General features: G+C 38.1%; 1 protein-coding gene across 2 annotated transcripts in view; it reads right to left on the bottom strand.

The window, feature by feature from the left end:
• Positions 1-24,587, bottom strand: part of CD96 (CD96 molecule) — an 89,286-nt gene that overhangs the window by 1,837 nt on the left and 62,862 nt on the right. Inside the window, exons 9-13 of one of the 2 annotated variants that reach the window (XM_003797684.2) lie at positions 18,532-18,600; positions 17,955-18,026; positions 5,762-5,827; positions 3,823-3,912; positions 885-1,005 (exon numbers count right to left, since the gene is read on the bottom strand). In XM_003797684.2, the coding sequence (XP_003797732.1) occupies positions 885-1,005; positions 3,823-3,912; positions 5,762-5,827; positions 17,955-18,026; positions 18,532-18,600 (418 nt within the window). The remainder of the gene's footprint in view (positions 1-884; positions 1,006-3,822; positions 3,913-5,761; positions 5,828-17,954; positions 18,027-18,531; positions 18,601-24,587) is intronic. The other variant, XM_023517851.1, reaches the window with a different exon arrangement.

Genomic DNA, 24,587 nt, shown 5'->3' with positions numbered 1-24,587 from the left:
GTGGCCAAGACTCAATCCTTGGATTAGATCCCAAGATTTCCAACTATTGGTTTAGTGTTTTATTCACCATGAAGCACTCCAAGCACATGGTTCTAGAGTCTTCAAGGACGCTCTGTGAAGGCTTATATAGTACCACGCTCAATGCTATCTTGGTAGTAAGATATGAGGAAAATGAACTCCTGTGTATGGGGGATCCTCCAATTATGACCTTATCCAGGCTGATTCAAAATATCAAGTCAGAAAAGTGAGGCTTAACCTTAAATGCCATCTCAGACTGTTGGTTGAAGAAGAGTTTTGGAAAACATTTCAGTAAAACAAAGAAACAAAAACAGTAACCCCACAAAATCTTACTTTTCTGCTCAGAGGGGAGAAAGGCAAAGGGCAGTAAAAGCCCACTGTGATAAAAGGCAGCCAGAAATCTCTTAAAATTATCTTTCTCATTCAATTTCACACTTGAGCATCTAGGCCCAGCTGAGCTCAGGTGGTCCAAAGATGCATGGAAATGAGAAAATAATGAAGATTCAAAGAAAAAAAAATCCATTTTAGTCTTGAGTTAAGGCAAAGCTCAGTTTCCATTTCATGCCCATGGACACGCTCCACCCGATGAGTGTTTCAGCTGGACCAGGCCAATGCAGAAAGGATGCAAAGTTAGGAGCTATGCATCTAACCTGGCTGCATGAGGCTGGAAAAGCTATCTAGCCTCTCTGAGCGTCTGTGAGCTTTTATTTTCTCACAGAAATATTATTAGTACAATCATATATTTATCAGTACAGTTACAATAATAATATACTAGGTTGAGTTCCATATACTAATACTATACTGTACTGATAAATATTTTGGAATGAAAACTTCTCAGTTTCTACCAATTTCAGTATCATACTCACATTTCTTTTTGATATTGACACCATTTTCTCACTCCAAGACCAAACAGTACCATGCAGGGAAAGAGTAAAGCTGCCACAATCACTGGCCAGGACATCCCGTCCTTGGGCTTTTTCACAACCCCTGAAAAAGGCATAAAGAGAGATGAACTTTAATGCCAAACTTTGGCATCTGGAAAACAGGATTAGTTGAACCATTTCTCCTACCTGTGAAACACAATTTCTTCAAGGGCCAGAGGCATGCTCATTGGCTATAATCACACTCTGGGGTGGTGTCTCTGCCTTCTCACCCACACAAAAGGCAGTAACTTTTAACAAATCAATTATGTATCCTACTAGAAATTTTGTATGACTGTATAGGCGCACGTGTATATCATGACTATAGATCTCTTTTATTACAAATGGGGGCGTGCTGTACCTGCTATTCTGTCTCTTACTTCTCTTTCTTAAAACAAACAAACAAAATTCTTGGTATACTTTCCATAGCATGTAGAGAGATTTACCTTATTTCATTAAATGACTGCATAGTTCAATGGACCTACCACAGTTTATTGAATTGTTCCATAATGTTAGATGGTTAAGTCTCTCAAGCTTTTATTATTTCTAACAACATTCCAGTCAAATTCCTTATAGATTATAAACAGGTCTTTAGATTATTTAGATCATTTAGGCAAAAAGATTGGTTTTCTTTCATTCTTTCAACTAGATAATAAACTGCTTATGGGTAGATACAGGCTTTTAATTTCTTCTATTGCCCACTTTTTATTACACTGTTTTTGAGAAAAAGCAAAATCTCAAAACATGAATTCTTTTTTCTTTCTTTTTTTTGAGACAGAATCTCACTATGTGGCCTTTGGTAGAGTGTCGTGGCGTCACAGCTCTCAGCAACCTCCAACTCTTGGGCTTAAGTGATTCTCTTGCCTCAGCCTCCCAAGTAACTGGGACTATAGGCAGCGGACACAACGCCGGGTTATTTTTTTGTTGCGGTGGTTTAGCTGGCTAGGGCAGGTTTCAAACTTGCCACCCTCAGTGTATGTGGCTGGCGCCGCAACCTCTGTGCTATAGGCACTAAGCCTCAAAACATGAATTCTAAAGGACTAGATTTAAAATATTAGTTACCAAAACTTTTTTTAATAACTCCAAATAAATGGCCTAAGATTAGCTACAAAATATTTTCTGTCTTTTAGGTTGCTTGAACTATATCTGTGAGTCATTGTAGCTGGGCCCCTTGAGATTTATTACCCCAGCATTTTTAATGACTGAAATAATACAGTATTGGACTAGTGCCTTGGTTATTGGCACATGTTATTCGCTTGCTTCCTGCCCAATATCCCTTGTTCTCACAGCAGTTATTAACAGCTGATGCACTGTTTCTTTGTCAATCAGGAGGAGATCAGTAACTCCAGAATTAAGAGAACAATCTCCTGAGTTTGTTTTGCAGAAAGAATGAAGACTCCTGAAAAAATTGCAGCTAGCTGCTGAGGCCCAGAAGTCTGGTTACTCAAGGTGTTATCTGAGACACAGACTTCCCCCTACCTGTCTTCCACCCTGCTCACTACTTCACCACTGTGACAAGGCAGATCTGAGGGATTTCCTCTCCTATCTTTTTACTTTGGCCAAATTGAAGAAAACTTTAACTCCAAGCATCGGTGTCACAGTTTGGCTTTAGCTGTGCATCGGGCACATGAACTTGAATTTGGGATTCTACAACAATGTTATCAGCTAGCACTGGTTAACAGAGCTGAAGATTTTTCCTTTTTATAGAACGCACAGCCAAGGCTTCAAGGTCACCTTAACCTCAACCTTGTCAAAGTTGACACTCAGGTTTCCTGGCAAGGGCATGTCCTCCTACAATACATGACTAAGTGATATATTGTATATACTGATGGCTGGAGAGTTCACAGTAGTTTAAACCTCTGGAGTAGCATGATTTCAAAAGAAACAATTACACAGATGGTCCACTCAGGACTGGACAAAGTACTATTTTAGTCAAGTCAGAATTCACCAGGCTCTACACTGGTAATATAGTGGAATGTAACATTTCACCTCTAAAGCTTTAGAGAAATAAAAGAACAAAAGGTTTTAATTAGGTCTTACATCAATGCCTACAAATTACCTTCCAATCAAATACAGAAAATGAAACCATAGCCTTCATTGCTTTTCAGTGGAAAAGCAAAGCTCAAATCTTGATTCATCTCTAAATTACAGAGTTGTTTAAGTGGCTGATATCTTAAAATATTGGTAGTGCCTCAATTTGTAGCTCTTGTTGCCATGATATGTTCAGAATGATGCTCCAGTGATCTGAGGTCTGTACAACTTTGATATGAAAAAGCAAGTACCCAGGTGGAGAGTTCACTAGCCAAGTAAACACTCCTGGAGTTGATTATTGGCACATGTTAATTGATTGCTTCCTGCCCAATATCCTGCACTTCTGCCTCTGAACTTACAATCACGATCTGCCTTGGGAGAATGCTAACTTCATTGAATCTCTTGTTTTCTTTTATAATATAAAATAAGGGGCTAAATTTTTCACTGACAAAATTTTATTCTTTGAATTACACATGTACCCTTTGTTCCAATGATCTATTTCTCAGACTATATTTTCACAGGCCTGAAATGTTCCTTGCTTTTTTTTAAACCTGGCTAATTCTTATTCAGTTTTTATATTTTAATTTAAATATCAGATCCTCAGAGAGTCCTTTTCTGATTTCCACTTAAAATCAGGTCTTTCTTTTAGATCCTATAAATATCTTATAGTACTTGTCACAAATAAATTTAATTGTATGATTACTGTTTATTATATATACTATCTGATAGATTGTAATTTTCAGGAAGCCAGTGTTTTCACTATATATCTACCATGCTTAGTAAGTAGTAGGTACTCCATGAATATTTGTTGACTGAACAAAATATAAAATAAAAAAAAAGGCAAATGACTTACCAGTGACATAGATGTGAATTTTTTTAGTAGATCCATTGGTAGTAGTGAGGACTTCTGAAAATGCTGCCCTTGTGCTGGTAAAGACATCATCTAAGGATGCAAAGGGGATATATGAACTGATTCTAATAGTCATGGCAGATTTCATGTGCTATTAGAAGGAGCTCAAATTAGCTGGTCTGAATATCCCTTGAATATAGTGTGCATAGTTTACTATGCACCAATTTATAGCAAGGCTGGGATCCTGGGATCTGTCTAATAACTACCAAGGAAGTGAAATTTCCTATTGGAAATTCCTATTGCATGAAAGAAAAAGAGAAGCTGCACGTTTCAAACAACAAAACCATATCAGCTAAAGAATCCTCAAAAGAAGGCTGGGCACAGTAATCAGGCTCACACCTGTAATCCTAGCACTTTGGGAGATTGAGGTAGGTGGATTGCCTGAGCTCAGGAGTTAAAGACCAGTTTCAGCAAAAGAGAGACTCCCTCTCTAAACATAGCTGGGAGTTACGGCAGACACCTATAGTCCCAGCTACCGTGTTTCCCCAAACATAAGACACTGTCTTATATTTATTTTTTCTCAAGAAGACACACTAGGGCTTATTTTCAGGGGATGTCTTATTAAGTATAATACAACAATCTACATTTATTCAAATACAGTTAAGTCATCTTCTTCTGGAACCTGACAGGGGGAGCCAACCTTGTTGGTGGGGCTGGCGCTAGTGATGCGTGAACTCCTTTCCCCTAGCCATTCGCAGGTGCGCAATAGAATGCCTGCAACCACGGTTACCACACGCGCACTGTGCAAGTGCAAATGGCTCAGAGAAAGGAGCTGTGGCAGATAAAAGGTATTCCAGTCTTCCTTGCCACTCTGCGCTGAAATGCATGGCGTGGCTATGCAGATATGCTGCATAGCCACGCTCATCACTAGGTCTGATTATCAGGGTAGGGCTTATATTTAACAAATGCATAGAAATCCTGCTAGGGCTTATTTTTTGGGGTAGGTCTTATTTTTAGGGATCATGGTACTTGAGAGGCTCAGGCAAGAGAATTGCTTGAGCCCAAGAGTTTGAGGTTGCTATGAGCTATGATGCCATGCACTTTACTAAAGGTGGAAAAAGAGATTCTGTCTCAAAAAAAAAACAAAACCAAAAAAACAACACATCCTCCTAAGACATTTACACGGTATGAGAAAATGCCATAAGTTGGTGTCATGGAAATATGAGGCCCTACTCATATTCTTTTAGGCTATCAGAGGTTCAGATGATCAATATTGGGGTTCTTCTTACCCCAATATTTTGATAAGTTTTATAAAAATTTCTTTTTAGGCTCCGTGCCCATAGCACAGGGATTATGGTGCCAGCCACATACACTGAGGGTGACAGTTTCGAACCCAGCCCAGGCCAGCTAAACAACAATGACAACTGCAACAATAAATAGCCGGGCATTGTGGCAGGCACCTGTAGTCCCAGCTACTTGAGAGGCTGAGGCAAGAGAAACTCTTAAGCCCAAGAATTGGAAGTTGCTGTGAGCTGTGATGCCATTGCACTCTATCAAGGGCAACATAGTGAGACTCTGTCTCAAAAAAAAAAATTAATTCCTTTGTAGCATTAGACTAGGAAAATCCATGTTGACTAATGATAACAATTTTCTGATGGAAAATTGACAGATGAAAAGTATTTTTCGTAATGTTGACAGGCGAAATATGCTGTTGTATAGAATCCCTTTTGAAGTGAAATAGAAAAAATATCTAAGACTTGGTCTCTGACTATCTTCTTTAAATGGCTCAGAAGAATTTTGTTTCCATTCATTACTTTTATCATCAAGGTGCATTTTTGAATATCTATCTGTGATTGGCTTCTTATCAGGTCCTATTTTTCCTCCTCTTCCCAATAAAGCAAACTTCTACTTTCTACGTCTGTAAAGTTTCTCAACTACTCACCATAAAGCGTTGAGCCTGTGCCTGAGGGAGATGCGCTGTATGCTACAGTGGGTATCCATGAAGCTGCTGAGGGAAGATGTCAAAAGAATCAGTCTATTTAAGACTATTCCATAATCTCTTCTTGACTGTTCATGTATTGATTAGGTGAAAGGATATTTGTAAATACTTAATGTAAGGTCATTGAAAAATTCTGCAGTACACACTAGACTGTACCCAACATGGTGAGAGTTGAAGGGATGCTTGTGGCCTAAATGTTTCTAGTAGAGATGTTCAATTATAGCTGCCTAGAAGCAGGAAAAGAAATGGCAGAAAAACACCAGGAGAGGTTCCTCCAGACACAGAGAGTATCCTCTAGATGAGCCAAAAGAATGGGAGAGAAATGAAAGCCCAAATGTGCTATGGTGAAAACCTCTAGTCAAGGAAAAGTGCCAAGAAGATTTGAAGACCCAGTAGAAAATGCATGACAGAAGAAAATAATTTGTACTTTTGGGACAGCTGATATTCTTGCTCAACTGGGAAATGGAACCATGCATTTGATAAAAGGCCTATCACATACTGTAATGTGAAATAACTACAGTAGTACATGGTTGCGATCATTACAAAGATATGTATACTAAGCCCATTTATTTAAAGTATTAGCATACATGATTTTCCCAGTTAGATGCTTTCTTGTGTGTCAAGACAAAAACAAATAAACAAAACTGAAATAAAATAAACACTGTGTGTGTGTGTGTATATATATATATATATATATGAGGTCAGAAAATTAAGTTCATGAACTCGTCCCAGAAAAAGTGCGTACCATCACCTTTGAAGTGCTCCCCCTGGGAAGCTATGCACTGAAGCCAGTGCCTAGTCTACCCTTCAAATCATTTTATCTGGGATGAGTTCATGAACTTAATTGTCAGATCCCAACCTATATATCCTTTAGCTGCTCTGCTCCCTTATTTGTTTTTCCCTGGACGTTAGCTGTTGTTGACAGAGATATGTGATCCAGACCTTCAGAAGAGGGGCAAATCAGTTTTTTCTAGGGCTCACTCATGGGACAATTTGTCATAGCTACTTCAATTGGGGATCACTTTAGAGGTAAGAGTAGTTTTGTACATAGCCATTTTGAGTCTGACTAGGTTAGGGAGATGTTCTTACTTTCAATACAATTCTTTGATCCTGCACATATGATCTTGGGTAATTTTTTGTTCTAGATGGAATACCAAGGCTTATAGACCATGATAGACTAAATATTTTTAGTGCCCATTTTTAATAGTTAAACCTTTAGCCAAAAATTTGATTTACAAATTGCTACTGGGACCAAGCCTGGATTTAGGTAAAATTAGAAAGAAGGTAGCTTGGGCGGGGAGGGGGGTGGGCAGGTGGAGGGAGGGTGATTGGTGGGATCACCTCTATGGTCTATCTTACAAGGGTACAAGTGAATCTTTCTAAAAGTAGAATATAAACGTCTTAACACAATATCTAAGAAAATGACATAATGGCTATGTTAACCAATTTTATGAAAATATTTCAAATTGTATATGAAAACACCACACTGTACCCCATGATTGCATCAATGTACACAACTATCATTTAGTAAAAAAAAAAAAAAAAAAAAGAAAGAAAGAAAAGAAAGAAGGCAGCTTGTTCTGGATAGTGTTTTGGACTTTTTCTTGTCCAATGTAGTCTCTTTTAACTTCTTAACTTTGTAATGATTTGTGACATGTGGACACCAATAATTTTTTCACTAAATGTAAAGTCCTAGGCTTTGCTGGTCAGTATTGATTTTCTCCAAACAAAATAAACAAATGTAAAGCAGTTTCAGGAAATGATAATACCATCAACAAAATTATAAACATGACAATACTTAAAATTATTCAAATTATACATTTTCGTAAAACTTCTTCTTGGGCTTCTACAAACTTTCCTAATAGAAAAAGACTCCTCAAAATAGTGTCTGATAAAATAAACTACAAAGACAACTTTGGAAAAGTAGGGAGTTGGCAAACTTTCTAATTTTGACTTTATGAGTTTAAAAATGTTTTTTTAATCTGTTAAAAAATGTAGTGGAGAGTGGAGTGAGAAAGGTCATGAAAATGGCGCTTCCATAGAATTTCGCATGTCTGAAAATACTTAAATATGTAAAGGAAAACCTTCAAGACCAACAATGTATTATAAATTAGAGTCAACAAGGCAAAGAGATGAAGAGTTTCTGGTATGAATTGCTCCCACAGGAAAGAACATCCTGAAGAATGTTTATAGAATCCTCTGTAAGACAGAATTGGCTACTTCTAATAATTCATCTTTTGATAAAATAGTACTTTTCCAAAAGCTTATCCACTCCATAATTTAGATATCTAATTGTCAGAATGTGAAGGTTTGCCCACTCCATCTGCCCTTTTGAAATTTCCTTGGTAATCTCTCAGCAGAATTACATTGCTATTGTCACTCAATTGATCGAAATATTCTGTGAACTTCAAAGTAATATCATGTTTGTTAAGTACATGAGTTAATTCTCCTTTAAATCCTTTGAGCACCCATTTTCATAAAAAATCCATGAATGAACGCTATTTTGACATCTGGCTGATAAACACCAGTTTGATGGACGACTTCCTCTAGTACAAAACTGATATGGGCTGCAAGTATGAACACTGGGATACTGTTATTGGAACTTCTCAAATAAGTTCTTATATCTTTCTTTGAGCATTATGTGAGATTCCTCCACAGTTTTCTTAACTTTAGCTTTGGATAAACTTGTTCATCAAAGAAACTACGTAAGTTAATATACTACTCCACCATAAAAAGAGTCTTCTTTTCCATGGTAAGAAGGGCATCAACTTCAATAGCATAGTATTTTTTCTTTAATTGAAATAATTTTTTTAATATTATCTTGTGACTGGTTTCTAATTGTCCTTGATATTATGACACATTAGACATCTATTTAATCTCACACCAAAGTCCATTATTATCTAAAGTTTGGGAGCTCTTCCTTTGATAAAACCATATTTCTTTGTGCAAACTGATCTTTTCTGAAATTCTGGTATCATTTTTACACACACAGAAGATTGTGATGAGCCATTTATTGGTTATCCAATTTTCTTTAAGGCATTCTGCATTCTTTTCTTTGATTTTTGTGTTAGAACAATGGTAGAGGTGGCAAATGATATCCAGAGACACAAGACCTGGCTACAGAAATCTTAATGATCTTATTTTCTCATTCTATCTTCATCTTCAAGGTGAATATGTACTGAGCCAGCACAACCTGTGGCATAAAGATACACATGCTGTATCTTTGGAAAAGTAGGGAGTTGGAAAAGTTTGTGCCAGCCTCTGTGCACACTCTTGCCGTGATCACCTGGTCCACAGATGAAAAATCCTTATTCTCTTCCCAAATGAGAAAAGAAAATGACATTCGCAAGCTTTGGAACTACGGAGGTTGTGCCCCAGCTGTGGAGATACCGGTGAAGCTCCCAGAAATTGGTACACACATCATGTGTTTTACTGTGCTCCACAGTTATTACATTTTTTACAAATTGAATGTTTGTAGCAAGCCTGTGTTAAACAAGTCTGTTGGCTCCATTTTTCCAAGAGCATGTGCTCACTTCATGTCTTTGTGTCACATTTTGGGAATTCTTGAATATTTTAAATGTTTTGATCATTATGACACTATTATGGTGATCTGGCAATCAATGATCTTTGTTGTTACTATTGTAATTGTGTTGGATCTCTATAACCTGTGTCCGTATAAGACTGAAGTTTATAAATAGTTGTGAGTGTTCTGACTGCTCCACTCACTGGCCTTTCCTCATATTTCTTCTCTCCTTGGGCCTCCCTATTCCCCGAGACATAGAAATAATGAAGTTAAGCCAATTAATAGCACCTTTCAGTGTTTCAAGGGAAAGGAAGTCAGATAGCTTCCATTTAAAATCAAAAGCTAGAAATGAGTAAATTTAGTGAAGAAGACATGTCAAAAGCTGTGACAGGACAAAAACTAGGGCTCTTGTGACAAATAGCCATGTGAAGGCAAAGGAAATGTTCTTGAAGGAGATTAAAAGTGCCACTCCAGTGAACATACACAAATGATAAGATAGTGAAACGGCCTTATTGCTGATGTGGAGAAAATTTTAGTCATCTGGATAAACCAGACCAGCCAGAACATGCCCTTAAGCAAAAGCCTAATCCAGAGCAAAGGTCTAACTCTCTTCAATTCTTTGAAGGCCGAGAGAGGAAAGGAAAGTACAGAAGTAAAATCTGAAGCTAGTAGAGGTTAGTTCATGAGGTGTAAGGCCAAAAGTCATCTCCATGACATAAAAGTGCAAGTTGAAGCAGCAAGTAGAGATGGAGAAGCTGTAGCAAGTCATCCAGAAAATCTAGCTGAAGGTGATTATGACAAACAACAGATTTTTAATGTAGACAAAACAGTCCCCACTGGAAAAAGGTGCCACCTAGGACTTTCACAGATAGTGAGAAGTCAATGCCTGGCTTCAAAGTTTTGAAGGCTGGGCTGAATCTCTTGTTAGAGGTTAATGTAGCTGGTTACTTTAAGTTGAAACCGATGACCATTTACTATTCCAAAGCTCCTAGGGCTCTTAAGACTATGCTATATCTATTCAGCCTGTGCTCTGTATATGGAACAACAAAGTCTGAATGATAGCACATCTATTTGTAGCATGACTACTAAAGATTCTAAGCCCACTGTTGAGAGCCATAGAAAAAAAAGCTTTCTTCAAAATATTGCTGCCCATTGGCACTGCACCTGGTTACCCACAAACTTTGATGCAGATGTTCAAGGAGATTAATATTGTTTTCATGCCTGCTAGCAAAAAATCCATTCCACAGCCCACAGATGAAGGAGTAATTTTGACTTTTAAGTCTTATCATTTAAGAAATGCATTTTATAAAGCTATAAAGCTGCCATATATAGTGATTCCTCTGATGGATCTAGGCAAAGTAAATTGAAAATATTTTGGAGAGAATTCACTATTCTAGATGCCATTAGGAACATTTGTGATTCATGAGAGGAGGTCAACATATCAACATTAACACTCATTTGAAGATGTTGATTCTAACTCTCATGAATAACTTGGAGGGGTTCAAGGCTTGTGGAGTAAGTCCTTGCAGATGTGGTAGAAATAGCAAGAGAACTAGAATTAGATGTGAAGCCTGAAGATGTACTGAATTGCTGCAATCTCATGATAAAACTTGGATGGATGAGAAGTTGCTTCTTATGAATGATGAAAGAAAGTCATTTCTTGAGATAGAATCTATTTCTGGTGAAGATGCTGTGACAACAAAAGACTTAGAAAATTACATAAACTTAGTTGGCAAAACAGCAGTAGGCTTAGAGAGGAGTGACTCCAATTTTGAAAGAAGTTTTACTGTGGGTAAAATGTTATCAAAAAGCACGGCATGATACAGAGAAATCTTTCACTGAACGAAGTCAATTGATGAGGCAAACTTCACTGTTGTCTTATTTTTAAAAACTATCCAAAACAATGTAGAGATTCAGTGCAATTCACATCAAAATACTCATGCCACATTTCACAGATCAGAAAAAAAAAACAATTCTATAATTCATATGTAACCAAAAAAGAGATTGAATAGCTAAAGCAACCTTATGCAGAAAGAACAAAACTGGAGGCATCACATTACCTGACCCGAAATTATATTGCAAGATTATAGTAAAAACAGACACACAGATCAATGGAACAGAATAGAGAACCTAGAAACAAAGCCACATATTTACAGCCAACTGATCTTTGACAAAGACAACAAAAACATATGCTGGAGGAAATAACAGCATTTGCAAAAACTGGTTCTGGGAAAATTTGATTGCCATATGCAAAAGAATGAAATTGGACACTTATCTGTCACCATATATGTAAGCCAAGTCAAGATGGATAAAAAAAGACTTAAATTTAAGACTCAGAACTATAAAAAGACTAGAAGAAAACCTAGGAGAAACCCTTCTGGACATTGTATTAGGAAAGAATTCATAACTAAGATATCAAAAGCACAGGCTAAAATGAAAATAGACACATGGGACTTAATTAAACTAAAATACTGCTGCATTCTAAAATAAATGATCAACACAGTGAATAGACAATCTTCAGACAGGAGAAAATATAAACTATTCATCTGACAGAGGATTAATATCTGCAATATACAAGGAAATCAACAACAAAATACCCCCAAATAATCTCATTAAAAGGTGGACAAAGGACATTTTTCAGAGGAAGGCATACAGATTGCCAATAGGTATATGAAAAAATGCTTAATATCACTAATAATCAGAGAAATGGAAATTAAAATGCAAATCATATATTATTTTACCCTAATCAGAACAGTTATTAAAAAGACAAAACATTAACAGATATTGGCTAGGATACAGAGAAAAGGAAAAACTTAAACACTGTTAGTGGGAATGCAAATTAGTTTACTATCTATGAAAAACAGTTTGGTGATTTCTCAAGGAACTAAAAACAGAACTATCATTTGATCCGGCAATTCTACTACTGAGTATCTAATGGAGAAGAAATCAAAATATCAAAAAGACACCTGCATTCATCTGTTTATTCTGCACTGCTAGCAATGGCAAAGATATGGAATCAACCCAATTGTCCATCAGTGGATTATTGGATAAAGAGAATAGAGCATATCTACAGACTTGAATGCTATACAATCATAAAAGGAATGAAATCATATCTTTTACAGTGGCATAGATAGAACTGGGGAGTCATTATCTTAAAATGAAACAAGCCAGACACAGAAAATCAAATATTACATGTTCTCTCTCCTAAGTGAGTGTGAAAAAAAATGTGTACATATAGATGTGGAGAGTGGAATGATAGACAATGGAGATCCAGAAGGGCAAGTAGGTGGGGGGGGGGTGGATAATGAGAATTACTTAATGGGTACACTGTATTTTATTAGGGTGATGAGTATTTTTTTTTTATTGTTGGGGATTCATTGTGGGTACAAAGAACCAGGTTACATTGATTGCATTTGTTAGGTAAAGTCCCCTTATAATTGTGTCTGGGTGGTGGGTATCGTAAAGTCCACTATGCAATCAATACATGTAACAAAATCAGAATTGTACCAAATAAATTAATACAAATAATAAAATTGCCACAGTCCCCTCAGCCTTCAGCAACGACCACCTTTATGAGCTGGCTGCCATCAACATTGAAGTGAGACCACCCAACAGTAAAAAGATAAGGACTCAATGAAAGCTCAAATGATCATTAGCAATTTTTAGGAATAAATCATTTGTAAGGAAGTTGTGTATTTTCTTTAGACACAATGCTATTACAAACTTAATAAATTACAGTGTAGTTTAAACATAACTTTTTTTTTTTTTGCAGTTTTTGGCCAGGGCTGGGTTTGAACCCACCACCTCTGCATATAGGGCCGGTGCCCTACTCCTTTGAGTCACAGGTGCCACCCAACATAACTTTTATATGCACTGGGAAAACAACAAATTCATGTGACTCACTTTATTGAGATAATTGCTTTATTTGGGGTGGTCTGAAACCAAACCTGCAATATCTTTGAGGTATGCCCGTATTTTAACAGAGGACAGAATTTTAAAATCAGATGAATACATTTTAATTTGAAACTTCCTTACAATATCTAGGCAACAGAATGGGAGAACAGTGTTTTAAAGACCAAGGGAATAGAATGAGATGTGAGCCAAGACATTTGAGATTTTATAACTTGTGGACAAAAATGGTGAGTTTAGAGAATCAGTATCCCAGCCAAGTGGAGATAGAGGACTGCAGGGAGTACCATGCAGCCTAAAATAGAAGCAGGGCCCGCATTACTGCAGGTCCTGGTATTGCTGTGCTCTCCCACTGACCCTCAGTCCTTCAACTCTAGCCTCTCAGTCTCTCTCTATGAAAAATACAAAGGGTTTCTATGAAATTATTAGACACAGCTATCAAGAGCTTGAGAACTAGTGAGGACCAGGGAAAAAGGGATAAGAAATGTACTTATGACTCAGCGCCTGTGGCTCAAGTGGCTAAGGCGCCAGCCACATACACCTAAGGTGGCGGGTTCGAATCCAGCCTGGACCCACCAAACAACAATGATGGCTGCAACCAAAAAATAGCCAGGCGTTGTGGCAGGCGCCTGTGGTCCCAGCTACTTGGGAGGCTGAGGCAGGAGACTTGCTTGAGCCCAGGAGTTGGAGGTTACTGTGAGCTGTGATGCCACAGCACTCTACCCAGGGGGACAGCTTGAGGCTCTGTCTCAAAAAAAAAAAAAAGAAATGTACTTATAAGATTTAGGAAGAGAAAAACAGTATCCAATATACTCAATATTAATATGAAAGCAACATATAAACAACTACACACCCACAGGAAAGAAAAACACAGGCATAGTTTACTAAGGAGGAGGGGAGAGGAGGGAAAGAAGAGAGGGGAGGAGGAGGGAGGGCAGTTGGCAGGATCTCACCTAATGTACAATGTGAGGGTGATCAGCAAGCCCCCTGGGTGTACGCTCAACTACAACTTGAACTGTACCTTAGAAATGAAAACGATGCAACCTAAATATTTGTACCTTCATATTAATCTGAAACAAAAAAAAAATTGATAAATGCCAAAAAAAAAAAAAAAAAGAAAAGAGAGAAAGATTTAGGAAGGGTATAACAATTTTGAAGGATAAGGAATGCACGAAGAAAGAACAGAACAAAGTCTCCTTGGGAGGTTAGTAAGAGGAACTCTGAGGCCCAGGTGTGTGTGCATGCACACTTGGTGAGCTTGGGCTTGTTGATTTTGGTAATTGGGTGGGTTGGAGGCGTAGAGGCCCATGAGACTTACATCATTTTTCTGCTTGTCTAACTTAGACAGAATGACTGGTTTCAGTGTGGTTTTAAGCTACACTGGACCAGATGTATGGCAAGGGAAACCAGAAAGTAAAAAGTAATTATGAGTCAATTTTCTGCTCCATGGACTGATCACCTGAGTGTCAGGATGAAAATGTGTTCCAGGATATCATTAACCTTATACATTCTGAGTACTTAGATGGTCAGATTGAGTAGCCCCTTTTCACAGGGGGACAAAGTAAAATATGCATTTCTGTTCCAGATGGTAGGAAACCTGGAAGCTGAACAAGAATTAGATTCCGATATTCGTGAGTTCCAGCCTAGACCTCTTCAAGTTGATAAAATGACAACAAAAGAATATATTAAAGCATATTCTTATAAATGTAGGTAAATACAATGTACACAAAATCTTGTAGTGACATTCAAAATATATATGAGCTATGTGAAATGCATGCATAAAGCAAATAGCCCATGGAACATGTTCGCAAATAGGAAGGGTCCTAGAACCACTGATAATGGGTTTATTTCACCAAAAATCTATCTGTTCTTTCTCGGCCTCTAAACATTTCATTAATCTATTGAAATAAACATACTGAGAGAGAAAAAAAATCCCATTACCAATGCCTGGCATGAATCCTGCCAAATGCATCATCTAATATTGGATGTCACATTACAGCCCCATCCAACGAGTAGAAACATGTTTCAAAAATGGTTTGGGAGTGAGCAATCAATATTAACTTGTTGGACGGTAATGTGTTTTTATGTAAGATTATAAATAGAGCAACTTACTGCAGGGAATTGTTTTCTCTCAGCTATGGATTGAAAAATGCTGACTATTTTATAAGCTCTTATTCCTGCATAAGTAAGAAGGTGGGGTCCACACTACCAGGGCAAAATCATGTGCTGGGCTTTAGACTTCTAGATTTGACCATTTCTAAGGCTACTTTTAGGTTAAGAATGGTAAAGAGATGTCTGAGGATCAATGAGGTTTTCAAATGAAGGACAGAAAATGTGAAGAATTGCAGTAGTTTATTTCATTATTAAATCTATTAAAAAGAACAAGAGTGTGTTTGTGTTTAAGTTATAAACCGAGACTGTCGAGCAATACCCTTTCGCTTTCCCTGTTTCTGGATAGAAAGCACCCTAGGTGTCCTCTATGCTTCATGCTGATGCAGAGGATGTCAAGGACTCCTTTTTTTTTTTTAGGTTATTATTAATAACTCCATAAATGCTTTCTCTCTGTCCCATCCTGTCTATCACATACATATTATACTAACTCATATGGTGTTTGAATATACTTGTTTTTAAGTTTTATTAAAAACTATCATACCGGGGCAGTGCCTGTGGCTCAAAGGGGTAGGGTGCTGGCCCCATATGCCAGAGGTGGCGGGTTCACCTCCGGAGGTGGCGGAAGATAAATTGTGGTATATTCATATAATATAATGCCATAGAGCAATGAAAAATGAGGGAATGGCAGCCATGTACAACAGCATGAATGAATCATAGTAACACTGCATTGAGTCAGAAAGTAAATACCAATATCAAGAGACAACACGTGGTATGATTTTTTTTTTTTTTTTGCAGTTTTTGGCCAGGGCTGAGTTTGAACCCGCCACCTCTGGCATATGGGGTCGGCACCTTACTCCTTTGAGCCACAGGTGCCACCCAATTTGTAGACATTCTTTATATACTCTTGATATAAAATTTCTATCCATTGTCAATTCTACAGAGTGTGCCCCCAAAATGTATACACATTTTAAGAAAGGAAAATACCATATTAAAATCGTAATACTCAATATGTACTGATAATATTTGTCATCTTGTATATTGCATCTTGCATCTCTTGTGATTGCAGAAGCCAGTGAGACATGCATATTACAGTTTTATGGTATTTTCCTTTCTTAAAATGTAGATACGTTTTTTGGCACCCTCTGAAAATTCTTGATCCTTTAAAAACTCACATGGATGGTAAATACCGTCTTCAAGATTACAGCTTGTTTTTTGTTTTACTTTCTTTAGGATATCATTTGACAGACACAGGTTTCTTAATTCTATTCTGATTTTTCAATCTTTTCTATGGTTAGTGACATACGTCTCTTTGTGAAGCCCTTTCCTACTCCAAAGCAAGAAGAAATTTACTTTTATTTTATTACGTGTTTTTGATATAAAGATCTTACATTAGATCGAGTTTATTTTTGTGTAATGCAAAAGAGGGGCACATTTTGATACTTTTTTCCCTGATAAATAGTCTCCATTTCCAGGTCCATTTTCTGAACATTCCCTTCTTTCCATAGCATCTGCTATGCCTTTGACAGAAACCTAAGGTCCATTTATTAGTTGATGTTTCTGTGCCTCTCCCTTGAATGCTGCTTTTTAAGTTACTCGGTACTTGAGTTAATATATTGTTAACATATATACGAAAAGAAATGTGTTAAATCATTGAGTCGTGCACTGACTGCTGATTAAAGTGTGTCAAGAATTAAAGATGATGATTATCCAAGTCGGAGCCTGAGGTCCATCAAAGAGATAAAATAAATAATGCTGCAAAGAACAGTATTATACATGTTCTTTTTTGCTCTATAATTCCTAAAGATAAGTTCCCAGTAGTGATTTAACCTCAGCTAGTAGAAATACAAGACATTTAAAGGTTTAAAAGTGCCTCTTTGGAAATGCTTCCCAGAAGCACATCCACGTTTGCTTTCTGCGGCAACGAGCCTAGCAGTTAAATTCAGTTCTACCCATGTGCCAGCCAGCGTCCTCTCTCCTCTGCTCTCACCACCTTCCTGGCCACTTCCCCACCACAATGATCTCTATCTTCTACCACTAGGAGGCAGTATATTTCCTCGGTAGACCCTGTCCGTACCTGCTAAAACAGCACCCAGGACCCTGTTAGGTAACTAAATGAAAAGTAATAGCAAAATCATTTCTGCACCTCGCGTCGAGGTCCCGCTTTGTGTTTTTATTAGTGATAGGCATATTTTGGCTAGTTTGCTCTTTCCCCAGATATCCTCACAAATCGCTCTTTCAGCTTCACTGGTTATATCTTTGTTCCAATGTAACCTTCCTCAGTAAGACCTTTCCAGATCACCCGTCTAAAATGGAACCACCTTCACCCCACTTCTTTCTGTCCCCCTCTGCCACTTTGTTTCCTCCCCAGGACTCATCACAACTGTCCGTCTCCCCTTTGCCGGAATTTGGAACGCAGATCTGTTTTGTTCACAAATGGATTTCCAGCACCTACAAGTCTGTTTTAAAGATGATAGATGCTTTGTGAGCATTTGCGAATGACTATGAACAAAGTACATAACTGTTGTTCAATATATGGGTTGGATGAATAAAGGGGGGCCACAGGTCTCCAATGGACCCCTGGTTATACTCAACATTTCTTAGCATCTGTCCCATTGGAGGTCCTGGTGTAGTTGAAGGCTTCAGTAGTCACACTGGAATTGCTTGCTGAAAGACAAAATTATTTTTAGAGCCCAACTTTTTTAGAAAACTATAATTTAACTTTGCTTTGATGCACTAAAATTTTAATCTATGTATCTCTGGGGAAATCTGAAACTGAAGATGTGCTTCCCTATGCGGGGACACTAGCTGGCATATTAAGCAAAAGCTCTGTAGTTTATGTTTAATGACAACATAAAACTGTCATTGATTTGTTTTCTTTTTCTGTTCCTGTCAACTCAGATCACTGAGAGTACTGTGAATTTTAACTTTAATATTACCTTAAAATCACTTGACAAATGAAAGATGGCCATATAATAAAAAATAGCCAACTCTCATTTTATTGATTGCCATATCAATAAAAATAAGTCACCACAGGGTAACTTAAAACCAAAATATCAACATCAAATGAAAAATATGGCCTTTGCTCAAATCTCAGCATTACAGAAGTTGTAGTAAAACTAGTGTGTGCTGCCCCTTTTGAATCCTAGGAGAAGAGCTTGGTTGTACTCACTTTGAGTCATGGTGTTTGGCCTCGTTGTGCTCTTATCTTCAAGGGCCAATGAGGATGCAGTTGGATGTTCTATTTTGAAAACAAAATTCTCAAATTATAATAGATATTTACATTCGCATGTTTAACTATGCCACCGGATTTGAGAAGAGCAAAGATTATTCGAATTGGAAAGAATCTTAGTCAAATAGCCTTATTTTACAAATGCTGAAACTGAATCTAAATTGTGTATGCCTGTGCTTACATAACCAATATTTAACATTGTTTCTTTGCTATTAACCAAGTTCTCCTAACTCCAAATGTATTATACTGGTGTTTTCCAAATATATTGTGTCAGTATCTGCTGGGTGTCAGACTCTATTCTACATGCTGGGGATATGGCAATAAAAAGTGTAGACAAGGTACCCGCTCTCATGACACTTACCTTACAGTGAATTTTTATGATAGTACATAGTATTTTCACACATTAAATATGGTTTGATATTTACTTCAATTGTTAGCCTGAAGAGTCATTTTCATCTTTATAATCCATCATTTTCTATTCTCTCCCTCCCCCTCTACCAACTAAAATGAAAGACTATTTCATATTCATTTGAAGATATCTCTGAAGGTAAAGCAAGGTAGATTAAAGAAGAAAAAACCCAAACACTCTATTGAAATCATATTTATGTCTCTTGGAAAGATAAATTTTTAACCTATTTTGCCTGCATTTCTCTGTCATTCCAGAATGTATTTAAAGTGCCATATAGAAATATAGAATACAAGAAGATAAAAGCAGTGGATTGAAAGAAAACTTAAGAACAAGGAAAAAGTAGTTAAAAAAATAGGTGGAGTCCTATTGAAATCTAAGTAGGGATTGTACACAAAGTTCGTTTCTTGATGTCTTGTACTCTGAGTAGATATGGACCCCACATTTGGTCTGAACTTTCTAGAACACTAAGAAATAAGGATTATAGGTCATGTGATTGATGGACATCATAAGGTAAAAACAATAAAGAAAATAGGGTATGTGATTGATGGACATCATAAGAAAAAAGCAGTTAATTTTCAGGAGAAACATTATTTTTATTGTTATTCAAAAGAATGCTTTTCCCCATATTTTTATAAAACAGTTGTGTATAACAGCAGTCACTAACCCTTTTGGTATCTGGGACCTGTATCATGGAAGACAATTCTTCCATGGACCAAGGGGCAGTTTGAGATGATTCAAGCACAAAATATCTCCACCTTGGATCACCAGTCATTAGATTCTCATAAGGAGCACGCAACCTAGATCCCCCACAGACACAGTTTACAGTTGGGTTCACCTCCTATGAGGATCTAACGCTGCTGTGGATCTGACAGAAGGGAGCTCAGGCGGTGGTGTGAGTGATGGGGAGTGCCGGTAAATATAAAAGAGGCTTCACTGGCTTATCAGCTGCTCACCTCCCGCTGGGCAGCCCAATTCCTAACAGATCACAGATTAGTCCTGTTCCTTGGCCTGCAGGTTGGGACAGCAGCTGTATTGTGCAGAATATCCCCAGTGATATAGTACAATATTCCGTATGTTCATTCATCCTCAGGCTTTAGTCAGTAGTGAAGAGCATCCCTGATTCCCAGATTACCTCAATTCTGGGAAAGGGTATGCCTCAGATAGAGAGCATAAATATCAACTCAAATCAATAAACTGGCATCGTGGTTTATGGGATCTACAGGTAGTTCATATCCAGAGGTGATCAACAATAATCCTTTCTACAGTGCAGCCTACCAATGAACTCCAATAAGATACCACACCATGGCTCTATGATTAAAAGAATCTCCATATAAGGTACTTAGAAGAATGCCTGGCATGTGGCAAATGCTATAAAGTATGTCTTAGAAGCTAAAATACAAGCCATCCACAGTTTAGTTCAGGTGTGGATAATACAAGCTTGTCCTAACAACAGGTCACTTGAATCTCCTGATGAACTCCATAATTGTCCCATTTCCCTTGGTCTTTCTAGAAAGAAGTTGATATAAGTCAGGATTGTTCTGTAAAATTTGGATTCAGTCAAAAGGCCACATTTAAGGATCAGAAGGCCACATGTGACTGTAAGCCTGCAGGTTTCCCACCCTTGATCTAGGGTAACCAATCTTTTCTTCCCAACCTTCCTAGGTTAAGAAATGCATTCCAAAGGGTTAGACCAGACAAGGGATAATTGTCAGGGGGTGAAAAGAGTGACAAACAATTGACTGGAGGAGCATTAACTTTATGGTGGGGCAGTAACTTCTCACTGGCAGAGTCACCTGTAATTCTCCTCCGTCACCCTACTAATCCACCAGTTTCAGACTTGTGCTGTGCTTGTAACTTCTGTAATGCCTCCCACCATTCATCAAAGGCTGTATTGATAGATGAAGTGCACAAGGCTGCCTACTTAAATAAAGATTATGAGACATGTATGATGCATTTGTGGATTAAGCCTAGATTGCCTTGAACAGAAGTCTTCTGATGCCTCTGTCTCTGCCTCTCTCCTTTCATTAACTTTCATGCTTTCTGTCATAAGGCTACTCAGCATTCAATCCCTAACCAGATGTCGTTTTCTTTATGGAGCCTGTCTTTTGATATCAACTCTAGCTCACACTAGACAATCATAGTATAATAGAAAGCATGGGGCAGGAGTCAGCTATTGCTCACCTGTTGTGAGGAGGTTGCTGGTGCTGTGCTCCACCACGCCCCCTGGAGGAGGGCCCAGGCATTAAGGGCAGCTACATTTCTGGATAATTAGCTTATTGTTTTTACGAACCTTTGGTTCCTGGAGTGAAGTTCAAGTTTATTTTCTCATTGAGTTGGCTTTGCCTTTGTCACGTTCTGCAGCAATGCCTTCAGTTAATTCTTTCTAAAATTTTATGTATTTTTAATGTGACCTCATATCCTTTCTATGAAAAGATAAGGAAAATGAACAACTAATCACAAGTCATCTTCAGACACTGTGAGATACTGAGAGGTATGATGTGCTCTTCCTAATTAGAAGAGAAGGATGATTCTCTCTTCCTCCCCCTTTTGCCCTCTTCCTCACTTTGAGAACTGACATCCGAAAATATTTACTCAGAGACTTGGTTTTAAGAGTCATGATGACGGTGAAAAGAACTAGGAAACAAACATTAGGGATCTTCAAATTTATTTGCAAACTGTACTACCATTACCTAGAAGTCTTAGTCTAGTAAACAACTGCCAGCAGTTTTTAAATCTCTTCTAAAAATACTTCTTTGTAAAATACCTCTTACCTGCAAAACCCAGACATTTTCCTTCACCAGTTTGGTCTTCCATGCCGAGTGCTGGCATGAATGGGCTGTATGATTTGCTTCTGGCAGAAATTATCAGCATCCTGATGAAGTATAACTTGATTGGGAATTTCATTTATATTAAAATGACTGATTAAACATTCTCTTCTGGAGGTCAGAAAATAATGGGACGTAAATTCTCTCCCAAGGTTTACCACAGAGGAAGGAGAATTCATTCGCATGATTGCATCTAACATGTTGCTCAAGGACCAGGTTGCTAGAAGATCGTGACTCAGGCATGCATGCTGCCTTAACCCTTGCGTTACTGTGTCTCTGCCCCAGCTAAACATTTGGCTTGCTTTACCCTTCTTCTCACAGGCAGAACTGTTAGGCCCAAATACGTGACAGCAGGTGGGAACGAAAGATCAATGATACCTAATCTCTAGGGAGCAGGAGGTTATTTCAGTCCTATTGGTCCCTGGCTGAATTTTTCCAGACCTTGGCCTGCAGGTCTGAACCAACTTGCATAGATTATTAGAAGACTGATCTCTTTTCTATGAGATGTAATTCATCACACATAGAAGTCAGAGTTGAAGCCACTTAGAGAACTATGTCATTCCTAGAAAAATTAAGTTCACTCCCTCCCTCCAACTTTGCAACATGGTTCAAGGTTAAGACCCTTTCACATTCCATGACCCAACCTCTTACAACCTCCACAACATCCTCTTTTGCTATTCCCTGCAAACATCCTTTTATTTGTTCGACCAACATTTAGAAGCCTCTATCTTCCAGGCATTGTGCTTGGCCCTGGGAATACTGCTTTCCAGCCATTTAAGTTCACAGAGGAGATAGATTTTAACCAGAGAATCACATACGATAATCCAAATACAAGAATATATGAATTGGGGCATGGCCCCTTCAGAGTCCCAGGAACACTTTCCTGAAGAATGTAGTGGGAGAATGGGGAAACAGGAGGGAAGCTGGAGCTTTCAGGCAGGGGAGAGTAACCAGTGCAAAAGCCACTTGTGTGGTTTCACATGCCATGGGTTAGCTAGTCGTGTCTGGCACCTGTCCATTCTATGGCTGGGGATGACCCACAGGAGGGTTTTTTTGTGGCTGGGGAACTACCCCTCTCAATGCATATCCAAGACGCAGCAGCAGCAGCAACAGCAGAACTGTGATGGAATTATGGCACACTGTTGTAAGCAACACTGATTATTTCTCAGTTTTTGTTTTCAAAATCAATTCCTTCCTAGAACATGAGCTAGAGATTCTGTAACTAAAGAGAACATATCTGACTGTCTCTTCATGTCAAGCATAACAATTCAAGAGGCTTTTATTTGCATTCCTCTTAGCCAAGTTCTTGAAAGTTTCATATTGATCATATATTTCAGAATGTGCATAAGACAGCTTACTTTATGTTTTTTCTGTTTTGAGCTAAGTTTACACTTCACAATACAGCAAAACCTCATCAACATTCAACAGTAGGCCTTGTATTGTGACATCTATGTAGGCAAGTGATATGCCAAACCCAGTGATAAAGAGTTGCTTGCTTATTTGCTGATTGCTTATTCTTTTCTCAGTGTGAATGTTTATTGTTATTACATCTTCCATTATAATGATTCCTATTTCCAGGAAAGAAGGGGTTTAGAAGGCAAGACTACCTCATACAACATATCTGATTTATACTAGCTCAGAAATGGTCATGAGGTTTGATGAGGATTGAAATGTTATTAACTAAATTCTATTTTATTTTATTTTATTTTTTGAGACAGAGTCTCACTATGTCACCCTCTGTAGAGTTTGTGGCATCACAGCTCACAGCAACCTCAAACTCTTGGGCTTAAGCGATTCTCTTGCCTCAGCCTCCCAAGTAGCTAGAACTACAGGAGCTGGCTACTACTCCTGGTAGTCATTGTTGTTTGGCAGGCCTGGGCTGGATTCAAACCTGCCACCTCTCACATGTGTGGCTGGCACCCTCGCCGCTGAGCCACAGGGGCCGAGCCCCCCATTTCTATTTTTACTCTTTAAAAAATCTCTCATGAAAATTAAAAACCACCCTTTTATACTATTACTAGACATTCAGTAAAGTCAGAAGATAGTGCCAGTAAGGGCTGAGTTGGATGGAAGAGACAGAAACATGTTCTAGGAGAGCTGATTCTATTGCCCATCATCCCAGGAACTGACCATCTATCTAACTGCTGGAGAAGAGACAGGCAGGGGAAGGTGAGCGCTCCCATGGCTAGTCAACTTTTGAAAATACTAAAATATTTCGCAAGCAATTTAGATTTTGAAGAACATTTAATATGAATGTATTATGTGCCAAATGAAAGGGACAGATGAATGGTTGTGATGTGGGAAACATAGAGGGGTTACAGGATAAAATGGTAACTTTAAAAAAGATAATAATTTGATTACTGTATCACTCTTCAAGAAATTAAAAAAAATACGAATAAAGATCTCGATTTTTTTTTGAGATTGGGTTTTGCTTGTCAGGCTGTCTTTTGGATCATGGCATCCTTCTCAGACAGGACCATGTGGGTATTAGCTTCATAGCTGCTCCTCATGAATTTTCATGTTTGATTCTCAGAGTAGCCATATGAACTAGATAACATTACTGCCTTATTTTTAAGGTAAGGAAATATTATTAGAAAGGTGAAATGCCTTTCCTCAGGCTGCAGAGCTAGTAGGTGGCAGAGACAAGAACTGAACCCAACTCTATTTGACACTAAAGGCCATACTCACTCCATTCTGCTGGCCTCATAAAGTGTAGTTAGCCCTGCTGCAGCATCAAACCCAGGATCTGGCCCCAGAGGGAC

Source organism: Otolemur garnettii, unplaced genomic scaffold (genome assembly GCF_000181295.1).
Source record: "Otolemur garnettii isolate 467f Iridium unplaced genomic scaffold, OtoGar3 scaffold00122, whole genome shotgun sequence".
Lineage (NCBI taxonomy): Eukaryota > Metazoa > Chordata > Mammalia > Primates > Galagidae > Otolemur > Otolemur garnettii.
This window is presented reverse-complemented; position numbering and strand designations above follow the sequence as displayed.